The 23,635-nt window shown below is 32.6% G+C and overlaps 1 protein-coding gene across 1 annotated transcript in view; it reads right to left on the reverse strand.

Annotated features, from left to right (window-relative positions):
* Positions 1–614: 614 nt before the first annotated feature.
* The window catches only part of LOC143642381 (intraflagellar transport protein 88 homolog), a 197,245-nt gene continuing 174,224 nt past the window's right edge, over positions 615–23,635 (reverse strand). The window contains exons 7-12 of the mRNA XM_077110702.1: positions 22,434–22,542; positions 20,692–20,842; positions 19,746–19,861; positions 13,673–13,725; positions 11,789–11,854; positions 615–739 (exon numbers count right to left, since the gene is read on the reverse strand). Of these exons, the coding sequence (XP_076966817.1) occupies positions 615–739; positions 11,789–11,854; positions 13,673–13,725; positions 19,746–19,861; positions 20,692–20,842; positions 22,434–22,542 (620 nt within the window). The remainder of the gene's footprint in view (positions 740–11,788; positions 11,855–13,672; positions 13,726–19,745; positions 19,862–20,691; positions 20,843–22,433; positions 22,543–23,635) is intronic.

Here is a 23,635-nt window from a genome sequence, read left to right on the forward strand (position 1 = left end):
CCTTTATTTTATTTTATGTGGTGCTGAGGATCGAACCCAGAACCCAGCGCCCTGCGCATGCCAGGCGAGCGCATTACCCTTGAGCCACATCCCCACCCCCACATTAAACTTTTAAATAGTCTAGGCTCAAACTTTGTAGATGATTCTTTAAAGTAGTAAAATAAGAACACTGCTATTCTACATACTGTACAGAATATAGAAATGACTTAAAAATGCTTCAGTGTGTGCTAAAGTTATTCTCAGAGCCAAACTCCATTATATTAAAAATATTTAAGGAAAAATGACTATTGTTGTAGACAAGTGATTGCCTCTCAAGGGATGCAGGACTCTCCAATTAAAACAAGCCTTCAAATTAACCTGTAAGTTATATCATACTGTGGAAATTTACAATATTTGTTAATAGCTTTCCACTAAAGACTACACAGAATCCAGTTTTCTTTCTTCTATTGGAAACCCACTTCTGATAGAATTTTATCCTAAAACAAAATTTCAGTTATTCCTCATCTTATGACAGGGCAGAAGAAAATTTCAACTCTGATTTTTGACAGAAGCTACTAATGTCATATTTTTACCTATAGCAGGATGACATTTTGAAAATGAACAGACAACGATTTTCAGTCCATGTGAGATAACTGTTCCCTTATTTCTTTCATTTTTTCCAATCTCTTGAGTTTTGTGGCATATTCTTGAACTTCTTTTAATCCAATATCTGTGCAGAGGCGAACCAAGAAACGCAGACCTAAATTGCAAAAAATAGATTTAGGGAAGAATGCGTATAGTGATAAAAGGCCAACAAATGAACTCAGTCTTCTGGGAAAGAGGTAAAAATGATGAGCACACATAGTGTTTTCTTTTACTCCTGAAAAATAATTACATGTTACAATCTCTGGACTGCTGGAGAACTGACTCCCTTGGAGGGGATATAATGGATCCTTTCCATTTGCCTTGTCCTTAAACTGTCAGATCCTAGAAGAAACATGGCTCAAGACACTGCCAGGTGAGAACTCACAAGGCAGATATAACATTTGTTTATGTGCTAAAGGGCAATTCATAAATACATGTAAACAGCTGTAAGGGAGAGTAGGCTACAAAATGCAGACAGTCTGTACATATAATAAAAATAACAATAATAATAAAAATTAGTAATATATTTTCTTTTTATTGTCATTAATTTTTTCTTTTAATAACTACTATTCACATTATGTGCAAAGCAATGGGAATGCAAAAAAAAGTCAACATCAAATATATATAAAGTAATTAGCAAAGGCTGGAACACCTATGGACATCACATAATGCATTCCGCTGTCTGGTATTTAAAAAATAAAAACAATTAAAAAAAAAAAGAAATGAACACTTAAGAAGTGGGGAATCAGAACATCCCAATATCTTGCCTCTGCCTATTTGTTCTTCTGTTCAGTCCCATAAATGCATCCCTGAGCTTTCTGTGTTTATCATTTCAATGCATAAAACAATGATGAAAACTTCTTTTATCACTTACATACATACATATACTTAATCACCAGTGACATATTATTTAGTTTCACCTGCTATAGGTCTTATGCTATTCTGGGATTTGCTGCCAGGTGTACTTAAGATTGAGTTTACAAAATTAACAAAATTATGAATAACCAAAACCACAATGATTCTGTTTTTGCATTAATGAAAATGGTTTCTGCCATTTATGGTCTCAATTACCTTAAATATTTTTATTATTTAGTTTTAAAATAATTTGTTTCCCTCAATACAACAGCAATGCAGATCATTGTAGAAGATTTTTTAAAATGTAGAGGTATAAAGAACAAAATAAAAGTTTTGTCTTATACCTGTAGATAAAACAAAACTAAAATATGTATTTTTCCTATATTTTTTCAGTTACAAAGAGAATAACTTCAGGTTATATTAAAAATAGTTTCTAATATCTGAAGAATATTTTATGATATGCCATAATTTTATTCACTTTTCTGAATGTTGTTTTCAAATTTTTTGAGGCTCTCTTATTTCCTTAAGTTATTAAATAGTGGACTCACTGGCATTCAAACTTTATGATTATTTTTAGGCTCCTGATACATATTACCATTCTGCCTTCCTGAAACTGTATTAACTTCTACTATGAGTAGAATTTTAGAAGTCTAATTGCTTTTTCTCCCATAAGAGATGAACGCTGCTCACACAATAGGGAAGCTTGTTATTGTTATATCTTTCCTATCAGTATCAAGATTTCAAAGGTATTTTATGATGCCCTCATAAATGAAGAGAAATATAGCATTCTTCTCATTTATACCCTCACCACAACTTTCTTAAATTATATTTTATAATTACCTACATTTAACTCTAGAAAATTTCATTTAGTTAATCTACAGTTAAATTAATTTTGACTCTGACTTGTTCTGATATAAAAGTATTTATTTCCCTTTTTGAGCTTTAAAGTTTGAGTCAGCTTTCCAGAGAGCTCCTACTAAGTTTTCAAAACGACTTTTTGTGGCTGAGGAGAGATGAGTACATTTTCTAGCCTCCATATATCTAAGAATGTCTTTCTGTTGCATTTACATGCAGAGGTAAAGACTGTTCTACTGCCTTAGGTATTTAGTGTGGCTGGTAGCTATCCAAATTATTTTTCTTTGCAGACAGAAGATTTTTTTGTGGTGGGGGTGCTTATTATAGAATATTTCTTATATTCTGCCTTTGACTTTTGCTTTTATTTCAACTGTTCTGTTTTATTCTTTGTCAGTGCTTCTATTTTTTATATTGTATCTTCCTGGTCTTCTGAATCTATCCAACTCTTAAATTCTTTAATCTTTTTTCTTTTCTTTTCTCCACATTCTGGGATAAATTATCAGTTTTCCAATTACTAATTTTGATTTTCTACTCTTTACTGCCTTTAGTTAGAATTTAACTATTATACATTTTTAGTTTCCCTATAATCCTTTCTTATATATCATACTCTTAGTATTACCCCCATTTTTTTGATATCAACCTATTTCACCTTAGCCTTTGACTTTCTGCTTGTCTGTTCTTGACTTAGTCTTACCCTTAGCACTGCCAACAGAGGAAAAAAAAGAGGGGGCGGGGATTACAAGGGACCAAATATGCATCTTCTCCTAGTTACTATAATACTTTTTTAAACTCTTTCTCTGGGTTATAAAAATTATTTATATTTCCTTGTTCAATGGCACATTTTTTCATAGTTCCCTGCTGACTTCTCATCCCCTCTTATTACTTGGGCTGAAACAAGGAGCAATCTATTCCAACCTGTACTTGCCAACAAAACGTACCTTGGGCTTTGTCCTGTTCTTGGTCTATAAAGATACTGATAAACCGTTCTTGTGCTTTAGTATTCTGTTAAATATTTTCTTGTATGAGAAATGCTCTAGCATTTTTCCAAAGTTAAACTATCTAGCCTGTATGGTAAATTCCATTCCCTCAAACATCTTTTTCCATCACCATGGCTTCTCTGGGCATACTTTCAATTTCTCCTTTTCTACTGGATCATTCCCCTTATCCAACAGAAATGTTCACCTTTTCACATTCTTGAAGAAAAATCTTCCCTGGATTCTGCTACATTCTTTAGATTTCATCTTCCATTACTCCTTCAAATATAAATTCCACAAAGTGGTCAATTACTTCAATTTCCACTCACATTTCCACCCCACAGTGATTCTGTTTCTACCGCTACTACTTCTCTGAAGATCTTTCAAAGTCACTGGCTTCCTGCCAATTCTTTTAGTTTTTTACTTCATGAACAACCATGTCTTTTCTTGAAATCCTTCTCCCTTGGCTTATCTTCCTGACTCCCCTTTTCTGTTTCTTTACCGTTTCCTCTATTTCACTTAAATGTTAGTGTGCTCCAGGATTCCACACTTGGTTATTCCATATTTACTTTATGAACTGCCCCTAGGAAGTTTTCTCCTTTTGTAAACCTCAACTGTATCTGTAGATCATTTAAAACTAACCTATAATTCCAGATTACACATTTCTCCTCAGCTTTTACTACATTTCTTTCTACGAATTATTGTAACTTTGCTAAAGTTAAATAGAATGGATAAATCTACCTGACATCCGCAATACCTCAAAGAAAATCTACCTTAAACTGACATCATCATTTCCCCTAAAGTCTCTTTTTTCCCCTGCATTTTCTCTCACTTTATCTCCTACTATCCACATAAATATCCGAGTTATTCTTCTCTTTCTCCTACTTTTACAATTAATCATTTTGACATTATTAAATAACTCTTAAGTACATTTCACCACATCACCCACCAACCACCTCACTGCATTTTGCCCAATTTCTTGCTGTACAATTTAGGTAGGGGATTCGGAAACAAGCTGTTCCTTACACTAATTCTTAGTCAACCCTTCTGCTTTCAGCACCAGTAGACACACCTCCCACTCTTGAATGTCTCCAATTCATGGTATTTCCTGCAGTTCTGTGTTATGAATTGATTTATTTCTTGTTGAATTTTTCACTGCCTACCTACCCCTGCAGTATTTCTAATCTGCTAATTAGAAAATGTCCTTAAAATTGCCCCAAATTTAATTATCTCTTTGTGTTTATAATTTTTGGAAAATGTCTTTTTAGTTTGTTTGTAGTATAAGAAAACATATGTTCCATCTGCTACAGTTTTTGAAATAGGATACATTTTAAAATAGAATCTACATTCTTAAATCTCCTTGTTCTTCTTAATGCTATTTTTCTACCTGGAATGCCTGTTTCTGCCTTACCTCCTTGGTAAAGCCTCTGTAACCTTCAAAGCTACTTCAAATGTCACTTCCTCTGTGAAACCTAATTATGGAAATTGTCTCCTGATACTGGTAAAATTAAGGGCTCTATACTTCCACAGCACTTTGGACATTTTTCAATTAACTGTTATACTATATCAGACAACTGACTATTAGTGAATCCTAGGAAGCCAAAATCAAGACTTAACATAAATTGTATTCCTAGCACATAAAAAATAGCTGATAAAAATTTTGGGGAAATAAATGAATGAATAAAGAAACAGGGAAGGCTTAAAGCTAACACACACTTAATTTAAAAATATTATTGAGAATACAAGGGGCTGAGGATGTGGCTCAAGTGGTAGTGCACTCGCCTAGCATGCGTGAGGCACTGGGTTCGATTCTCAGCACCACATTAAAAAAAAAAACAAAATAAAGAGAATACATATTATAACAGAAGAACACAAAAAACATACTTAACACATTAAATTTATATGCTGATGACCCCCAACTTTTTTTTTAAAGAGAGAATGAGAGAGGAGAGAGAGAGAAAGAGAGAGAGAGAGAGAGAGAGAATTTTAATATTTATTTTTTAGTTATCGGCGGACACAACATTTTTGTTTGTATGGGGTGCTGAGAATCGAACCCGGGCCGCACGCATGCCAGGCGAGCGCGCTACCACTTGAGCCACATCCCCAGCCCGATGACCCCCAACTTTAAGTGACCAAATAACAGATCCTCGTGGCTATCTAAGAGGTAGGTCAAACATAACATGTTTAATACAAGCTGAATTTTTTCTCTAAATCTTGCTCCTTCTCCAGTTTTCCATCTCAGTGAATAGGGGCTCTATCCTTCTAGTTGCCCACTTCTAAATCTATGAGGTTATCCTTGACTTCTCTACCCACTGACCCCTCTCTCTCTCATATTACATCCAAACGGCCAGAAAATGCTGTCACCAATACCTTCCAAACATATTCAGAGTTTGACCAACTTTCATCATCTCCACTCTTATCATTTGAGTCCAAGCTAATACTTTGAGTTCTCATGTGAATCTGCCCACCCCAGTTTATTCTTCAGACAGCAGCTGAAATGATCTTTTGATCTGGACCTAAAGTACAGGAGGGTGAGTTAATCCTACTTTTAGTGATGCTCTGTGAAGTCATATTACATTTCTGGTCAAAATTCTCCAGTAGTTTATCATTTCCCTAAAAATACACCCTGAAGTCTTGATATGAGGCCTGAGAGGACCTGTAGAAAACACAAATTATCTTCTACTTTCTTGTAGAAAATACACATTACCTGTTAAGATATGTGTATACACAGGCAATTATTTAAACATATATCCTGTCTGTTCATACAGCCCACCTCCTCTGACTCATCCTTCTGCTCTTCCATCACAAGGTCCACTGTGCTCTGACCAAATGAACTTCCAAGTCTTAGTGTCTTGCTTCCTTCTATCTTTTCATGTCTGCTCAAATGCTACCCTGGACATCTGAAAGATCTCCCTTGATCACCCTGTCTAAAACACTAGCTTTTCCCATATTTCTACCTACTTACCTGTGTTTCCTTCACAGCACTTATGACTACTAAATAAATAATTTTATTGTCTTTCTTTTCCCACTAGAATACAAACCACGACACCAAGGATTTCAGTCCATTTTTTTTTATGCCACATCGACAATGCTAGTAGAATGGTGTCTAGAATACAGTAGTCACTCAAGAATTTGTACATAAATAACCAGTTTATGACCATTAAAGTATTGCAAAGAATCAAGACTAAAATAATTTAAAGTGCCCACATACTACTATAAAAATTGCCTTTGTATACACTTATATTAACAGGTAATTTGTATTTTCTATAAGAAAGTAGAAGGTAGTTTGTGTTTTCTTTTTTTTAATATTTATTTTTTAGTTGTAGTTGAATATAATACCTTTATTTCACTTATTTATTTTTGTGTGGTGCTGAGAATCGAACCTAGGTCCCGCATGTACAAGGCAAGTGCTCTACCACTGAGCCACAACCCCAGCCCCTGGTAATTTGTATTTTCTACAAATAACACACAACTGTTTCTCTTATCTGCCTAAGTTCCAAAGAGTGTGTCTTAGGATATTTAATGTAAAATAAAAATCATTTATTTTGGTGAACGTCCTATGAAATGTAGAATACCATCTGCAGTCTATAGAACAGGCCAATTTTTGAGTGAAGAATATATTTTAAAACTAAATTATCCTGTTTGGTTCATTTGAAACTACTCAGCTAAAAATAAGACATGCTACAGGTATCAATATAATTTTTCTAAAGCTATAGTTAAGATAGTCTATTGATAACACTTGTATTGAAAACTGTATAGGTCAAAATCATGTTGAACATTTCTTATGGCATATAATCTTTCATTTAATTTTTAGAGTAATTCTGAAATTCTCTATAAAGGAAAAATCTTGGCCTTGCTTAAAGGTATTCCCTGCCCGGACCCTGTGCAGAAGGGCTGTGGCTACAGCAGTAGTTTTCATCTGGCAGCAGTTTTGCTCCTCGGGGGACATTTGGCCTTGTTTGAAGATTTTCAGTTTTCATAACTGGGGATGAAAGTGCTATCACATCTGGTTCATAGAGGTCATGGATGCTGTCAAAAATCCTAAAATCTACTGGATGGCTTCTCATAACCCAGAATTATACAATCTCAAATGTCTGAAGTGATAGGCTGAGAAACTCTTCAGCCTGCCAGACTGTTGAGTCGCTCCATTTTTATAGCACTATCACTGCTATCGCGCTCTCTTCTTGTGTAATCTCTAAAGTACCAGTTCTCTAGTGTAACAGAGATACCATCAAAAGCCTACCAACAAAGAAAACCACCGGACCAGAGACATTCTCAACAGAGTTCTAGCAGACCTTCAAAGAAGAACTAACACCAATCTTCTTCAAATTACTTCATGAAATAGAAAAGGAGGGAATCCTTCCAAACTCATTCTATGAAGCTAGTATCACCCTGATATCAAAATCAAAGACACATCAAGGAAAGAAAACTTCAGACTAATATTCCCAAAAAACATAGATGCAAAAATACTGGCAAATCACATACAAAAATATATTTTAAAAAATAGTATACCATGATTAAATGGGGTTCATCCCAGGATGCAAAGTTGGTTCAACATACAGAAATCAATAAATGTAATTCATCACATCAATAGACTTAAAGCATCACATAATTTTATATCTTAATAGATACAGAAAAAGCATTTAACAAAATACAGCATCCATTCATGTTCAAAACACTAGAAAAACTAGGGATAGTAGGAAGATACCTTAACATTGTAAAAGATATATATGTTAAATCCCAGGCCAACATCATTATAAATGGAGAAAAATGGAAAGAATTACCTTTAAAAATAGGATGCCCTCTTTTAGTACTTCTATTCAACATAGTCCTTGAAACTCCAGCACAATAAGGCAAAAGAAAGAAATTAAAGGGATACAAATAGAAAAGAAGAACTCAAACTATCTGTATTTGCCAATGACATGATTCTATATTTAGAAGACCCCAAAAAACTCCACAAGAAAATATCTAGAAATCATAAATGAATTCAGCAAAGTAGCAAGATATAAAATTAGCACCCACAAATCAATTGCATTCCTATACATTAGCGACAAATCAACTGAAAGAGAAATTTGGAAAACTATCCCATTCACAATAGCCTCAAAAAATATTTGAAAATCAATATAACAAAAGAGGTGAAAGACCTCCACAATGAAAACTACAGAATGCTAAAGAAAGAAATCGAAGAAGACCTTAGAAGATGGAAAGATCTCTCATGTTCTTTGATAGACAGAATTAATATTGTCAAAATGGCCATACTACCAAAAATGCTACACTGATTTAATGCAATTCCCATTTAAATTTCAATGATGCTCTTTGTAGAAATAGAAAAAGCAGTCATGAAATTCAGTTGGAAAAATAAGAGGACCAGAATGCCAAAGCAATCCTTAGTTGAAAAAAATGAAGCAGGAGGTATGACAATACCAGACCTTAAATGATCCTACAGAGCTATAGTAATAAAACAGCATGGTATTGGCATCAAAACAGACATAAAGACCAATGGTACAGAATAGAAGACCTAAAATACAGTTATTGAATACTAGAAAAAGGCACCATAAACATCCATTGGAGGAAGATACCCTCTTCCACAAATGGTGCTAGGAAAACTGAAAATCCATGCGCAGCAAAATGAAATTAAACCCCTATCTCTCACCATGCACAAAAACTCAACTCAAAGTGGATCAAGGACTTAGGCATTAGAATCAAAGACCCTGCATCCACTAGAAGAAAATGCAGGTTCAACTCTCCAACATGTTGACTTAGGAATAGAATTCCTCAACAAGACTCCTAAAGTACAAGAAGAAAAATCAAGATCAATAAATGGGATGGAATCAAACTAAAAAGCTTCTTAATAACAAAGGAAATGATCAAGAATGTGAAGAGAGAGCCTATAGAATGGGAGAAAAATCTTTGCACTTGCACCTCAGAACAATAATCTCCAGGATATATAAAGAATTAAAAAACCTAATACCCCAAACCAAATAATCCAATCAATAAATGCGCAAAGGAACTGAACAGATACTTCACAGAAGAAGAAATATAATCGGTCAACAAATATATTTTAAAAAGTTCAACATCTCTAGCAATTAGAGAAATTAAAACTACACTGAGATTTTTATCTCACTCCAGTCAGAATGGCAATTATCAAGAACACAAGTAACAGTAAATGTTGGTGAGGATGTGGGGAAAAAGGTGCACTTATACATTGCTGGTGAGACTGCAAATTGGTACTACACAATGGAATATCACTCAGTCATAAAGAAGATTGAAATGATGGTATTTGCTGGTAAATGGATGGAACTGGAGACTATCATGCTAAGTGAAAATAAGCCAACTCCCCAAACCAAAAGCCAAATGTTCTCTCTGAGAAAGTTGGAAAACTATCCCATTCACAAAGATATATGGATGCTAACACACAATAAAGGTGGGGAGGGAAGAATAGAAGTTTATTGGATTAAATAAAGGGGAAGGAAGGGAAGAGAATGGGATGGGAATAAGAAAGACAGTAGAATGAATGGGACATAACTCTCCAAGGTTCATATATGAATACATGACCAACGTAACTCCACATCATGTACAACCACAAGAAATGGAAGTTATACTCCTTATATATATATTTAATATGTCAAAATGCACTCTTGTCATGTATATCTAAAAAGAACAACAACAACAACAAAAAATCACATCAAATGCTTTTAAAATGAAAATTAAGATAAAAAAATAAGATGCCTAGGGGTTCACTGCATACCTAAATGACAATCTGAAGGTAGGGCTAGAAGTCTGTACTTTCAAAGAATTCTACAAGTAATTTCCTTGTAGCCTGCTTCCTGACTGGCATACAGCTATGAGTTTATAAATCTACTTCTAAATAGCCTTAAAGAATACCTTGATTCTGCACCATTACCAAAGATCACAGCTGAGCTATCTACTGTAGAGCTAATAAAAGCTAAAATAAAAGACAAATGGAGAGGGGCTGGGGATGTGGCTCAAGTGGTAGCGCGCTCGCCTGCCATGCATGCGGCCCGGGTTTGATCCTCAGCACCACATACAAACAAAGATGTTGTGCCTGCCGAAAAACTAAAAAAATAAATATTAAAAAATTCTCTCTCACTCTCTCTCTCTCTCCACTCTCTCTCAAAAAAAATTAAAAAAAAAAGACAAATGGAGAAATATAATTAAGGGACATGCAGAATGTCTATTTAATCCTTGATTCAGTCTGGGTCATCAGAAAACTCAGCTCAGGACAGATTTATTTCCATTAAACTGTAATGTGCCTTTTTGTATTCATTGTCAGTAAAGGAAAAAATTAAAAGTAGTCTTTTCAAACATGTTGTTTCATTTGATGCAGATGTTTTTGAAGTATTTACTGTATTTTTTGATGATTATCTGCTACATGTCTTGGTGTCTCAAGTACAATTAAGAATTGGAAAGTTTTCTTCTCAAGGAACTAGTTTGTACTTCTTCATAAAATAATATTATATAACTAATTCTTCTCTTTCCTTTGTATACAAGGCAATTCAGGGCAAAAAATACAGTTCAATGAGTACACACAGTAAATGAATTTAGGTATTTTCTCTTTTTCTTTATCCTGATTTTGTTGTTATTGTAATACTTCACATTATCATAAAGTTTGCACGAAATCTATTGTGTAACAAGATGAGAAATCAATGAATATTTTCTACAAATCTAATTTACCACTGAGAAATAAAATATTGAAATAATATTTTAAAATTAAAAGTAACAGGGCTGGCGTGGTGGCTCAGTGGCAGAGCGCTTGCCTCATACATGTGAGGTGCTGGGTTCGATCCTCAGTACCACATAAAAATAAACAAAATAAAGATATTGTGTCCATCTATAAATAAATTTTTTTAAAAAATTAAAAATCATTTGCTATCAGCATCAACAAGACTATTAATATTCTATTTTCATAAACTCTAAAAGTATTTTTTCAACCTCAAAACATCATATATGAAAATGAACAGTTAAAATGTCACAGTTTATAAACTTTAAAAATTCAATAAGTTAGGGGGTGGGATGTGGCTCATGCGGTAGCGCGCTCGCCTGGCATGCACGCGGCCCGGGTTCGATCCTCAGCACCACATATAAACAAAGATGTTGTGTCCGCCAAAAACTAAAAAATAAATAAATAAATAATAAAATTCTCTCTCTCTCTCTTTAAAAAAAAAAAATTCAGTAAGTTAAAATTTATTCTCAAAAAATTTCATAAAACTTGAGATATTTTGTTTATTACTGAAGAGAATTCAGTATTCTATTAAAAAATCTATCAATAATTAAATTCTATAAAAATACATATTTACATAATCAAATTTTCTGATTCTATAAAAACATTAAATACATGTATCAGAAAACACAGGTGACATTTTTGTATGTAATTACTGAAGCAAATGTAATTTTATATTAGAACTAAAATATGAGATCGATCTTGTTCCTTCAAAGTTATAAAATGTAAGATCACTTACATTCAACATTTTCAGGAAATTTTCTGTGAATATCTTTGTAAGTATCTAATGCTTTTTGGTAGTTACCTATAAATAAAAAAATATAATACATTAGCAAATTATACAAATCAATAGGATTTGGCAAAATATTAATTTTAATCCAATACGCTTGCACACATTTGTGGTTTGGCAGAAAGCCTTCATATTTGCCACAGGCTACACACATTCTTACTATTACTTGTGAGAGAAAAATGTACAGATAAAATAAATTTAAAAAGGGCTAGAGCAGAAGCAAATGGGTAATGGTTGGAACTCATTTTACTTCTTAAAATAAATATTTTAGTGGCTAAAATTAAGATCCATTCAATTTCTGAAAAAGGATTTTTCCAAATGAACAACTGATAAATTAAAAATAATTTGTGATAAACTAATAGTAATTTCAATGTCATTATCTAGTAGGAAAAGGTAATTTTTTTTAAAACATTAAAAAGTCTACTGAAAGCAATTTTTTTCATAATAAAAAATGTGGCTTCGTGTAGCAGTAATAAATAGGAAAAATGAGTTTAGGTCAAAGATCTTTCCTAAAATCTCATCAAACAAGTTAAAAATCTCTCTAGGCTTCACTGTGTAAGACAAATGGCTATTCTAATTTTTGAAAAGTTGTTGTGAGATCTAAATGATTTAGGGATAGGAGACATGTAGCATATAGCAAATTCTTAATAAATGTATGCTGTTCCTTCTAACCTTGCACTTCAATAACTCAAGTAGTCAGAAGAGCTTGTTTTTGTACATTTTACATGACTGACATTGAAATGAATCTAGACAACTGGAAACTCACACTGATATAAATAAAACGTATATAGTACAAATTGTATATCCAGTAGGATTATAGTAATGTTATACATCAAGCCTTATACTGGAGTGTGTATAAAACATTCTCTGGTGCCATACTGAAGGTGCTCAAAGATAAAGACACCTCCTACAAAACTGAGTGAGAATACACAGTCAACACTTTCACAATTTGTGTTTCCTTTGAATTGAAGACTATCTTTTCCTGGGTCATTTTTATATTTTATAAGAGCGATTATAAATTTGTTAACATCAATCTCCTAGCTTAATTTCAGATATTTTAAGCAAAGTCATTCACTTCACAGTTTTTCTAAAATTATTGTCATCTCTGTGGTGTCAGCACAGAATGTAATAAAAGCAGTAGCAGAAAATATAAACCAAGATATCTAGTGATTTTAGGTATTAAAAAGTGTCTAGTTCTAGTTCTGAGTTTTCCTTATGCTTTTCAGATGTGAGACACTTTTCCTATTATAAATTTGGGTGAATACACATGGCATTTGAGAATCATGTGAATAGAAAATGAAAATATAAAAAGAATCTGGTGCTTGGGCTGTAGCTCAGTGGCAGAATACTTGCCTAGCACATGTGAGGTTGCCTAACTGGGTTTGATCCTTAGCACCACATAAAAATAAATAAATAGAAGGCATTCCGTCCATCTACAACTACAAAGAAAAATTTAAAAAATATAAAGAGAATACTTATTTTTCTGTAGCTAACTTGTGAAAATGATTACATGTAATTTTGAGAACTAATCCATTTTTAAGACAGGTATTGGAATACATAATTAATATCTACTTTGCAGGGATTGGGAAGTAGCTCAGTGGCAGAGGCCATGGGCTCAACCCCCAATACTGTAAAAACAAAAAGAAAAACAATACCTACCTTTGTAATATGCAGTAATTATTATGTTTTTCATATAATGCTTAATTACATATAGTTATTTAAAAAGCTAGTGTTTTTAAAAAACATGCAACTTAAACACATTTATATGCAAAATTAACTGAAAGAAGGAAAGAAGCAAAATAAATAAAAAATGAATAAAGTCAAAATATTTACCACTTCTTCTAAAACAACTAGCTACCATCAGCTGCCATTTCACTTGTGTAGGCCTACAAAAGAAATAATAAATTAGCTGAAATTAGAGATGAAACAAAAATAATTTGAGACGTTTAGTTTTATAAACCTTTATATCTGTACTTTCGATTACTTTTTGACCTTGTTATTTGATCATTGTTATTATTGAAAATGGCAGATATGTAGTTCTTTCATTAAAGTTCGTTACATTTACATTATAACATCTAAATTTAAGAGCCTTTCAAAGTTCATTTAGTTCATGCTTTATTTAGATATTCTTACGAACCACTTAACCTACTTAGTTAAAAAACATTTTATTCTGTTGTAAACATGATCATCAATCTTTAATCATAACATTTAAGCTTACAAATTTAATACCTAAGGGTCAATTTTTGATCTTATGTTTGAATAATCAAGCTTAAACCAAAAGAGAGAGCAAAGGAGGAAGGAGGACATGGGGAAGTATTAAGGAATGAAATCAACCAAAATTACACTATATCTATATATGATTATATCACAATGAATCTCATACATATAATTATACAGCACTAATGAAAAAATAATTAACTGAAAGGAGACCAGTAGAATAGAGCAAGAGGATCAGGGGAAGGGGGGAAAAAAGGGAAAGGAGGGTACCAGGGAATCAGATTGATCAAATTATGTTATGTGCATATACAAATATGTTAAAATGAATCTTGCTATTAGGTATAATTATAATGCACCAATAAAAAAAAATAAAAAGAGCAAAATAGGATACTATATTTCTTTATTTTCCCTTAAAAAGGAATATTTTTTTTCTCTAAAATAAATACCTATAGGATTTCTATAAATAAATACCTGACAACTGTTAAAAATACCTAAGAATGAGAGATTTTAAGAAATAAAAACCCAGGAAACATTTTAATGCTCCTCTCACTTTTTTGAATATCCATTCTACTTACCTGATGGATTCAAAAACAGCCTCATTCCCTACTCAATTTGATGGCAAACTTACCAGCTTTGGAATCAGATAAATCTGGGTTTAAATCACAGCACTGCTACTTGGGCAAGTTATTTAACTTCAAACCCACTGCCTACACACCCACCTACTATGATCTAAATAAAATACATATCTAACCATATTTCTTCCCTCCTTAAAATCTGTCACCTCCTCCACCCACATGTTAAATCCAAGATTCTAACCCAATTTATCTATTTTCTAGTCATTTTCTGCTTCTCCAACTCGTCTTCTACCTTGCCTTGTCTAACATTTCAGGCCACTGAAAATCCAAGCAGGAGCATTTGCTAGACTCTTGGTCTTTGTGTATAACAGCACCTCTACTTGGAGGCTTATTCCAACTTCTACACTCTTCCCTGACAGGATGGATTGACTGGTTTATGTATTCCCAAAACACTCTAAAATCTCTCAGCAGTGCTTTAATCATACTGTTTTATGAATATGTGTATTTCTGAATATTAATGTTATCCTTCTTCTTCTATAAATGTAACCACTATTCTGACTTCTAACACTGTTAACTTGGTCAGGTTTTGAACTTTAAATGAATTAAATTATACAGAATGCATCCTTTTATAAATAGCTAAATTATTAAATATAATTTACATAGCACACAATTAAAGTAGACAACATAATAGTTTTAGTATGTTCCATTAACTTTTCAAAATTATAACTATATACAACATAAAATTTGCCATTTTAACTACTTTTAGGTGTACAGTGGCATTAATTACATTCACAATGGTGTACAAACACCACTACTATCAATTCCTAAAACATTTTCCCCCCATGATACTGGGAATTGAACCCAGTTTTGCCATTGAGCTATATCCTCAGTCCTTTTTATTTTTAAATTTGAAACAGGCTGACCTCAAACTTGGGATCTTACTCCTGCCTCAGTCTCCCAAGTTGCTGAGATTATAGACATTTGCAACTGTGCTCAGCTCCAAAACATGTTTTGACATGAAACAAACTCTGTAATGCTTAAGCAGGCATGTTTCATCCTCCTCCTCCCAGTTCCTAGTAATTTCGAATCTCTTTTCTGTGTCTGTGCATTTACCCTAATCTTAGACACTTTATACAAGTGAAATCATAGAGCATCACTTCTTTTGTGTTTGGCTTCACTCACTTAGCACAGTGTTTTAAGGTCTTTCTACATTATAGTATATATCACAGCATCCTTCTTTTTTATAGTAGAATAATATTCCATTGTACATGTATACTGATGCACAGTTGGGTTGTTTCCATCTTTTGACTACTATAATCCATGCTGCTATGCAATATGTATTTGAGTCTCTGCTACTATTACTCTTGTATATTTACTTGGAAGTAAAATTGCTGGATCATATGGTAATTCTAAGTTTAGCTTTTTGAAGAACTGCCAAACTGTTTTCTAGAAAACATCATTTATACCAGTAATGAACAAAGGTTTCAGTCTTTCCCCATCACTTATTTTCTTTTTGATAATACTACCCTAAAAGGCATGAGGTAGTATCTCATTGTGTTTTTGATTTGCATTTCCCAAATGATTCATTATGGTAAGTATCTTTTCATACGCTTGTATTCTTTATTGGGAGAAATGTCTATTCAAACCTTTTGCTCATTTTTAAAATGTTTTGTTGTTGTTGAGTTGTAGGATCTCTTTATAAATTTTTCATACTAACTCCTTCTCAGGTATATGATTTATAAAGATGTTTCCCACTCTGTAGGTATCTTAACTTTTTTGATTATTTCTTTTATCAAAAAAACTTTTATAAGTTTTATGAAGTCAAATTTTCTACTTCTTGTGCTTTTGGTATCATATACAAGAAATCAATGCCAAACTTAATGCCATGAACATATTCCACCAAGATTTTTTTATAAGAGTTTTATAGTTTTTTAGCTTTTAGCTTTACTTTTTAGCTTTACTTTTAGGTCTTTAGTCCATTTAAAAAATATTTATTTATTTATGTATCTTTAGTTTTAGGTGGATACATTAGTTTGTTTTTTAATATGGTGCTGAGGATGGAACCCAGTGCCTCATGCATGCTAGGCGAGCACTCTACCACTGAGCCACCACCCCAGCCCTGTCTTCAGTCCATTTTGAGTTAATTTTTGTATATGGTATAAAGAATGGGTCCAATTTCATTCCTTCTGTTGTTGTTGTTTATTGTTTTGGTACCAAGGATTGAACCCAGGGGTGCTCAACTACTGAGCCACATACCCAGTCCTTATTTTTTATTTTGAGACAGGATCTCACTAAGTTATTTAAAGCCTGGATAAATTGCTGAGGCAGGCTCTGAACTTGGATCCTCCTGCCTCAGCCTCCCAAGTTGCTGGGATTACCGACATGTGCCACCGCACCCAGCCCCAATTTCATTCTTTTGCAGATGAATATCTGGTTTCCAAGCACTTTCTTGAAAGACTGTCCTTTCTTCATTGAATGCTTTTAACACTTTGGTTGAAATGCAATTTACCATATATGAAGGTTATTTCTGGGTTTTAGATTCTGTTCTGTTGGCCTATATATCTATCCTTTTGCCAGTACTACAATGTTTTGATTCCAATAGAATGGAGGAAAATTTGAAATCAGAAACTATGAGTCCTCCAACACTGTTTCTTTTCAAACTATTTTATCTATTTAAAATACCCTGTGATTCCATATGATTATCTGCATGGATTTTCTATTTCTGCAAAATGACAACAACAACAAAATAAAAAACAACATTGGTATTTTGATACAGACTGTACTGAATCTAAGATTGCTTAGAGTAGTATTGTCATCTTAATTATATTAACTCTTCCAATACATGCACACGTGTCTTTCCATTCATTTATGTCTTTAATTTCTCTCAAGAATGTTCTATAGATTTCAGTGTCTCTCAATCTTCATGGTTAAATTAATTATTTTATTTTATTCTTTTTTTTTTTTTTGAGGCGGGGAATTGGAGTGGTAACTAGGGATTGAACTCAGGAGCACTCAACTCTGAACCACATCCCCAGCTCTATTTTGTATTTTATTGAGAGACAGGGTCTCACAGACTTGCTTAGTGCTTCACTCAATTGCTGAGGCTGGCTTTGAATAATTTGGATAATTTTTCTTCATCCTTATCAATTTGGATGCCTTTTATTATTTTTTTTCAACTTATGAGATTATTTAGAGTTTGTTTAACTGGAAAAGTCATAATTTCTCCTTCATTCTTGGAGAATAGTTTTGATGGAAACTTGATTGACAGTTTACTTGTTTTCTTCTTATTATTTTTTTTAAATTTCAGGACTTTATCACCCCCATTGTCTTCTGGCTTGCAAGGTTCTGCTGAGAGTCTGCTGATAATCTTATGAGGATTCCTTATATGTGATGAGTTAGTTTTCTTTTGCTGCTTTCAAGATTCTCTGTCTTGGGGTGGGGATGTGGCTCAAGCGGTAGCGCGCTCGCCTGGCATGCGTGCGGCCCGGGTTCGATCCTCAGCACCACATACAAACAAAGATGTTGTGTCCGCCGAGAACTAAAATAATAAATATTAAAAAAAAAAAGATTCTCTGTCTTTCAATGGTTTGTTTATAATGTATCTCAGTGGGGTTTTTCTACTTAGGAGTTCACTGAGCAGCTTAGATCTGTAGATCCATGTTCTCCTTCAAATTTGGGATATGTTGGCCATTATTTCTTTAAATAGTCTCTCTGCTCCTCTCTCTCTCTCTTCCCCTTGTGCAGCTCCCAGATATACTGCATATACTAGTCTGCCTGATGGTGTTTTATGATAATAATCATAATAAATATTAAAGAACACTTACATTAAATGGACCAGTTAGCCTAGGATTTCTTGAAATTTTATGACATAATTTACAGAAATAAAGAAAATACAATAGTATAGGCTTAAACTAATTATAAAAAATACCATATTACCAAGAAATACAAAAATATAAAAGATACAATAAAGTGAGAAGTTACTTCAGTAAAACAAACAAAAACATAATAGGAAATTCAATTTAATTCAACTATATATCAAGTATTTTAGAAACCGCAAAGAACTATGTGACATAAAAACATTCCCTGCTAGGCACAGTGGCGCATGCCTGTAATCCCAGTGGCTCAGCTTGGAAGGAGTTCAAAGCTAGCCTCAGTAATTTAGTGAAGCTGTAAGTGACTCAGTGAGACCCTGTCTCAAAATACAAAATAAAAAAGGCTGGGGATTGGATCAGTGGTTAAATGCCCCTGGGTTCAATCCCTGGTACAAAAATAAAAAACAAAAACCAAAACATTCCCACCCCAAAAGAGCTTACATGATAAATAAAGATATCATATATAAATACAATTACTATGTGTCAATTAAAAACAAAAAATATATTTTAAAAAGAATTTAGCATGTAAAAATAAAAGACATTAAGATATCTGGTACAGAAAACAAATGCTCAGAAAGAGGAGAGGTAATGTGATTTATATTGAATATCATCAAGGAACAAGAGTAAAATTATAGGAAAGTAGGAAGAGGAAAATGTTAGGGGAGTTTCTAGAAAGGACATCTATTTTCAGTGAAATTGAAGTATTAAAAAAAGGAGAGGAACTAAAGATATCTGAGAAGAAAACAGGAGAAGGAGAAACACTGAGCAGTACTGGTTTCAATTCAAATCTTAGGCAATATCAATTCTAGGACTAAGATAGTGATTTTATCATTTATAAAGAAATAATATTTGTTCACAGAGATATGAATAAAAAACACATAAAGGAAAGTACCTTATAGAATATATTTTTAAAATCCTATGCAAAGGGAAATATATTTGTCACAATAAAGACCAAATAAAATACAAAGGCTGGGGTTGTGGTTCAGTGGTACAGTGCTTGCCTAGCATGTGTGAGGCAGTGAGTTTGATTCTCAGCACCACATATAAACAAATAAAATAAAGGTCCACTGACAACTAAACAATAATTAAAAAAAATAAAATACAAGAAAATGAAAATAATTCATGAATGTTTATTAATAACTTTTCTTGAATTTATTAGGTCTATGAGATACCAATTTTCTCAGGCTAAAAAATTTTAACACAGATAGTAACTAAACATAAAGCTTTAATAAAGTTACTTACTGTATAAGAGAAGCTCTTTCAAAGTATTGAATGGCTTTTTCACAAAACTGAGTATCAATGTAGTAGGCTCCAAGCCACTCAATGACTTCAATATTAGAAGGGAAACACCTATATGACTGAAAAAAGACATGGAGTGTGAAAATATTTTCAGTAGCAACACAACATACTTCTTGAATACTTTATCTATTGAATGGATTTATTTATCCACAATGTAGCTTTCTTAAACAAAAAGTATGAGCTGTCATAAGTACTTCTCAAGTTTTGAAGCTATACAAGATTTAGAAAACTTCAGCTTTGATGCATTTTCAATTATCTATAAATATCTTTTAGATATATTGATATATGATCTGAGTCAGATTAAATATTTAAAGGAATAAAAAGGGTTACAAACATGTTTTAACTTAAAAATGAATTTGTACCTTCTCATTTTCTAGTTATAATTAAAAATATTTACCATTTGACTCAGTCATCCCACTCCTCAGCATATATCCAAAGGATCTAAAATCAGCATACCACAGTGACACAGCCACATCAATGTTTATAAGCACAATTCACAATTTACACTAAGCTATGGAACCAACCTAAGGTACCCTTTAACAGATGAATGGATAAAGAAAATGTGGTGTATATACACAATGGAATATTATTCGGCCATAAAAAGGAATGACTTTATGACATTTGCCAGTAAATGGATGGATCTGGAGACTATTATGCTTAGTGAAAAAACCAAAGGTTGAATGTTTCACTGTAATGTGGAAACTAAACCACAACGGGAGAGGGGAGAGAAGTTCAGTAGATTAGACAATCAAGAATGCTTTATTTTATTTTAAATAAATCATTATTCATTTAAAAACAAATAAGCTTTTCTAAACTTTTAAAGGCTTATAGCCTTTAAAATTCATAAAGTGCTAAAAAGAACAGAAGAAAAGTAAGAAAATACACATACCTCATAGTAATATTGGAATGCTTGGGACTTATCTCCTTCACTATCATATAGTTCTCCTAGTTTAGACAAAGCTTTAGAATCAGTGGGAACAACACTGATCAGTTGCATTAGCCATTCAGTAGCTTGATTGGGATCTTCCATTAATTCATATCTTAGGCAATATCAGTTAAGGGCAATAGAATTTTTCTAAATACATTAATCAACAAGCAAAACTGAAAACAATATTATAATATAAATATTTCTTAGCCTACATTAATGTGTTATTTTATATTGATTACTCAAGATTTCTTCAAGAATGGAGATGAAAAATGGAGCAATTCTGTACATAACACTCTTGCTTTGTCTATATATCTTTTCTTTTTACTTCATTATGCTCCCCTGAGAGTAACTCCCAAATTTCTAGCACAAATATTCAAAGCATTATGCAAACTGTGTCCTTAAAAAAAGTCTGAATGTTCAATTATTCTATTCCTCACAATGAGGGAATCACCTTTATGTATTTTTCCTGGGAGTTTTGCTTAACTAGTTTATAAACTCAAAGATAGGAAATTCTTTCTTTATAGCATCCTTTAATACCTAGTAAATCTTCTGTGTATACGCATATAATCTGCTCTTACCAATAATATTTACTTATTATTTATTTTTATGTTTGATGTCTTAATGAAATGAAAATATTTCAGTCCAAAGTTTAATTTAAAAAGAAGAGTCATTTGTGTGTGTGTGCACATGCATGCATGTGTGGTTTGTTTTTGAGATTAGATCTAAAATTTTTTACTAAAACTTAAAAATCTATGCTATCAAAAATATGGCAGATAATACTTAAAATTATTAATGGTATACCTCACAATACACTTTTTTCCTAAACATTTTACGTGAAATTTATATCAAGATAATAGTAAAATCTACCTAGATGTTACTCTTCTCAATGCTGTGCTCAAACATTAGTAATATGAGGGAACTTACCATTAAGCTCTAATAAACAAACAAATAAATACATAAACAAATAAAATGAGGAAACTTAAAGTACTTTTCAAATAGTGTGAAAGGCAATAAAAATGTTAACTAATTTCTGCTTTTCTAAATGTTAGTAGGGGAAAAACACAACTAAAGAAAGCTAAAAGTTGTAAAGAAACTGACATGAAAGCAGCATTTTACAGTATGACATTCCCCCGAGTTCTAAATATAATACCGGCACACACAATTCATATTCAACAAATGACTACTGAATGAATTGAAATGAATAAGTTCATACAAAGTATTGCATAATTTTGGAGGATAAAAGTCTTTAGAGAGTTATATTTACCATATTTACTTATTAGCCAAAACAAATACATCATCCAAACTCAATCAATAGTACTAATCAGGAATGAACAATATTTTCCTTTTACTAATAAGTTACTGCTTCAATGATACCCTACAAGACTAAGTATAAATATAATGTTCTAAATTATCTACTTTACTTCTAATGAACAGCTTATGTCTACTCAAAATACTATATCTCTAAATATTAACAAATGATAATAGTTTTAATTTCTAATTCTGCTTAGAGTATAAATGATTTTTTAAAGATTACTCAGAATGTTTTCATAAACGTTAATATTTTTGTTGCTAGTTAGATTATGATCATCATTTACTTAAAATATTCTCCTCATCAATTACCTCAATAGTTAAACTCATTCACCATTGATAATCACCAATTGAGTGAATTAATAACTGTCCTTAGGTTTTACAAATTAAGATACACATTTACTATCTGATAAAGAACTTGGGCACTGTTTCGTAGAATTGCATGAAGCTTCAGGAAACAATCCAAAGCCTCATCCAGTCGGTTTAGCTTCTTATAAGTAAGGCCTTAAAAAAAAGAAAGGAAAATCTATAACCATTATTATTAGCATAAATTCACTCAAAGTACAGACTAAATTTTTAAATGTATGTAAATAGTCATTCAGGAGAGAAAATGAAGATGAACTGAGAATTTTTAAAAGGAATAATAGTAGGTGAGAATCTCCACAGAGAAACCAAACATGTTACAAAGCTTCAGTAATTTTAAAAGGGTAGGGGTGGGGGGAAGCATCAGATAAACTGATCAAAAGAATATATAGTTCAGAAATTTACTCAGCTATAGGATTTAGTTAGTGGGCATTTAAAAATCCGTGGGGAGAGCTGGGGATATAGCTTGGTTGATAAGAGTGCTTGTCTTACATGCACAAGGCACTGGGTTCAACCCCCAGCACCACAAAGGAAAAAAAAAAAAAGGTGGAACAGAAGGAACAAGTAATAAGTGACACCAGAATGACTGATTATATATGAAGGAAAAAAAATACATAGATTCTCATTTCATTAAAAAAATTCAAAATTTATTTTGAAACTACACAGAAAAAGCAAAGTTGTAAGAATATGAAAAGAAAATATAGATTGAGCATCCCTTATTTGAAAATCTACTATCCAAGATGCTCCAAAATCTGAATGCTCCAAATCTTTTGAGCTTCAACATATCACAAGTGGAAAATTCTACACTTGACCTCATGTGACAGGACAGAATAAAAACACAGGAACATTTAAAATATCATATAAAATTCATTCAGGTTGGGGCTAGGGTTGTGGCTCAGAGGTAGAGCACTCACCTACCATGTGTGAGACACTAGATTCGATCCTCAGCACCACATAAAATTAAAATAATTAAATAAATAAAGATATTGTGTCTACCTATAACTAAAAAATAAATGTTAAAAAATTCCTTTAGGTTATGTGAATAAGGTGAATATAAAATGAAAATGAATTTCATGCACAGACTTGGTCCCATCCCCAAGATCTCTCATTATGTATATGCAAGTATTAAAGAAAAAAACAAAAACCCAAACATCTCTGGTCCTAAGCACATTTGGGATAAGGGATGCTCAACCTGTATAGGAAAATGATTTTATAATCTTAGGGAAAGCAAGGG

The sequence above is a fragment of the Callospermophilus lateralis genome, chromosome 12 (genome assembly GCF_048772815.1).
Source record: "Callospermophilus lateralis isolate mCalLat2 chromosome 12, mCalLat2.hap1, whole genome shotgun sequence".
NCBI lineage: Eukaryota > Metazoa > Chordata > Mammalia > Rodentia > Sciuridae > Callospermophilus > Callospermophilus lateralis.